The following is a 2269-nucleotide window of genomic DNA, read 5'->3' as shown; positions in this document are numbered from 1 at the left end:
CACATGAGTGATCAGAAGGGGAATAATTTTTCAGAATCTTTTTTTTCTAGATTTTCCTCCTTTAAAATTGGGTGCGTCTTATATTCCGGAGCGTCTTTTACGGCGAAAAATACATTAATCGACCAACACTAGTCCTGTACACAAAGCTTGTTTTTTTCAAATATCAGGAGCCTGGAAAATAATGTACGATAAGCCTATGGGATCAATTTATAAAACAGGAAATCTGACATTCCCACTAAACGTTTCCTAGTAGGAATGCATTGCTGCCATTGAAACACATGGACCTGGAAGATTCCCACGAGGAAATGTTTGATGGGATATCTGATTCTTTGTCTTATTGTTAGAGCTGGATCACCATTTGAAATATATGTAACTTTCTGTTCCATTTGTGTAAAGGATTACTTCTCTCTGCATCTACAGGCAGCTTCAGATAATGTTGGAAGGTATGAGGCACTGCTGGATTCATATTTTATTTCTTTAAATTTTTGGAGCTTGAACTGTAATATGTCCAGAAATACTACAAATAAATAAATATAGCAGCATCCAGGTGACTAATTGCCTCATCTGTCTTATATTGAGCTTATAGAGAGCTTCTTAAATTGGCAGACGGTGACCTGAGAAATAGCTGATCCTATACTCAGCCTATAGGCGCTCACAACTCTTCTGATCTTTTGAAAGTAAAGTAAAGCTGCTGAACTTGGACCACGGAAACTCAGCAACCTGCAGATAGAGATGGATGTAGGCCATGAGATCCTGCTGAGGATTGGACAAGATGATGCCAAGATGATTGCTATTTCAAAAACTCATTATTTGTTTTCAATTTAAATAAAAAATGTCATTATTTAATATTGTTTTCACTAGTATCTTATCTAGAGGCTTATAATAAAAATGTATGGGATATATTATGTCCTATCATAATACCTATTATTATAACCCCCCTCCCTATCACAATGTATATTTAGCAATTATAGCAATGACTACAGCACCAGATCTAAATAGGACAGTAATGACAAAGGATTGTGGTTTTATATGCATTTTAAGTATTGCAAGTAAAACCGACTCATTTCAGGGACTGCACCTCTTTCATCAGGGTTATAATCTGTTGCCTTCTACACTGAGCCCTCAGCTGCAGGTTTTACTTTTTCATATTTTAGGAAAAAAGAAATAAATATATAGATAGTAATAAAGATCTCTGAACCCATTACCGTCATTCTTGAAATATGATACTTCTTCTGTTAAGTTCTTATCTAAAAAACAAAAATAGTGAAACTGTTTTCATATTGGAAACCTTTGCAAGTTTTCACAGATTTTGTATTTCTTGCTTGCTTTTGACCCAGGCTTATAATTTGATATATATATATATTGCCCTCCTAATATATCTATTAGTGAATAACCAAACTATTGTAAAACCATGAAGAGCTGGGCACTGCCATGGGTACATAGTCAATAGGCCTAATGCCACTCTGTGACAGACTGGGGGGGACAGAGCTAGGTGCCACTTTCCGGGCTTGTGTATAATAAGGGGTGCTGAATAATATAGAACATTCACCTTTCTTTTTGATGTTGTTCAGGTCGTCTCTCATGTTGGCCACTGGAAATAGAAAACACAAAGCTGACTGATTGCCGCCATGACACGTATAATAAGCGTTGCACTAAATCCCTCCTTCAGTATAGATACGGTGCTAACTCTGCAAACACACCGGGTGACATGATGCAAAGGATTTATAGAAAGGATAAACAAAACTCTTTAAAGTTTTCAGGAAAAAATCAAAACCCGGTATTCCCTGTCACCGGATCAGATGTCCCCATTGGAAAACTGTTGTGGTATTTACGCTTGAGTTGGGATTGTGTCCTGTATAGTATGGTGTTCCAATTTGGGTTGTCCTGAATATGGCTGTTCAAATTCAGATAAACCCGACCCAAAAAACACGGGATTAAACGGTAAAAATTCGGGGAAAAAATGTAAAAAATGTGTTTAAAAGAAAATAATTTTAAAGTAATTTATTGAATGTTTGTGTTTTTTTTAACTAACTTTTTTGTTACAGGTTTTCCCACAATAACATTATTATTCCCCCGGCTATGTAGCCTTGGCAATCCTCCTGTCATTGCGGGATCTCCGGACACTATAGGTGATGAATGAACTTGTCCCCATATTAAAATAATATACTCACCCGATACCCGATCCTGCGTGTGTCTCCTCTCCTCTCTGGCAGCAGCGTGTCTTCTCCTCATTCATCACCTGTAGTGGCCAGACTTGTCCCCATTCATC

The 2269-nt window shown here is 37.2% G+C and overlaps 1 protein-coding gene across 1 annotated transcript in view; it reads right to left on the bottom strand.

Annotated features, from left to right (window-relative positions):
- LOC140322654 (C-type lectin domain family 4 member G-like) overlaps nucleotides 1–2269 on the bottom strand; it is a 16528-nt gene that overhangs the window by 3269 nt on the left and 10990 nt on the right. The window contains exon 5 of the mRNA XM_072399206.1: nucleotides 1206–1247. Coding sequence (XP_072255307.1) covers nucleotides 1206–1247 — 42 coding nt within the window. The remainder of the gene's footprint in view (nucleotides 1–1205; nucleotides 1248–2269) is intronic.

The sequence above is a fragment of the Pyxicephalus adspersus genome, chromosome 2 (assembly GCF_032062135.1).
Source record: "Pyxicephalus adspersus chromosome 2, UCB_Pads_2.0, whole genome shotgun sequence".
NCBI lineage: Eukaryota > Metazoa > Chordata > Amphibia > Anura > Pyxicephalidae > Pyxicephalus > Pyxicephalus adspersus.
Note: the sequence above shows the minus strand (reverse complement) of the source record. Positions and strands in the feature narration are given on the sequence as shown.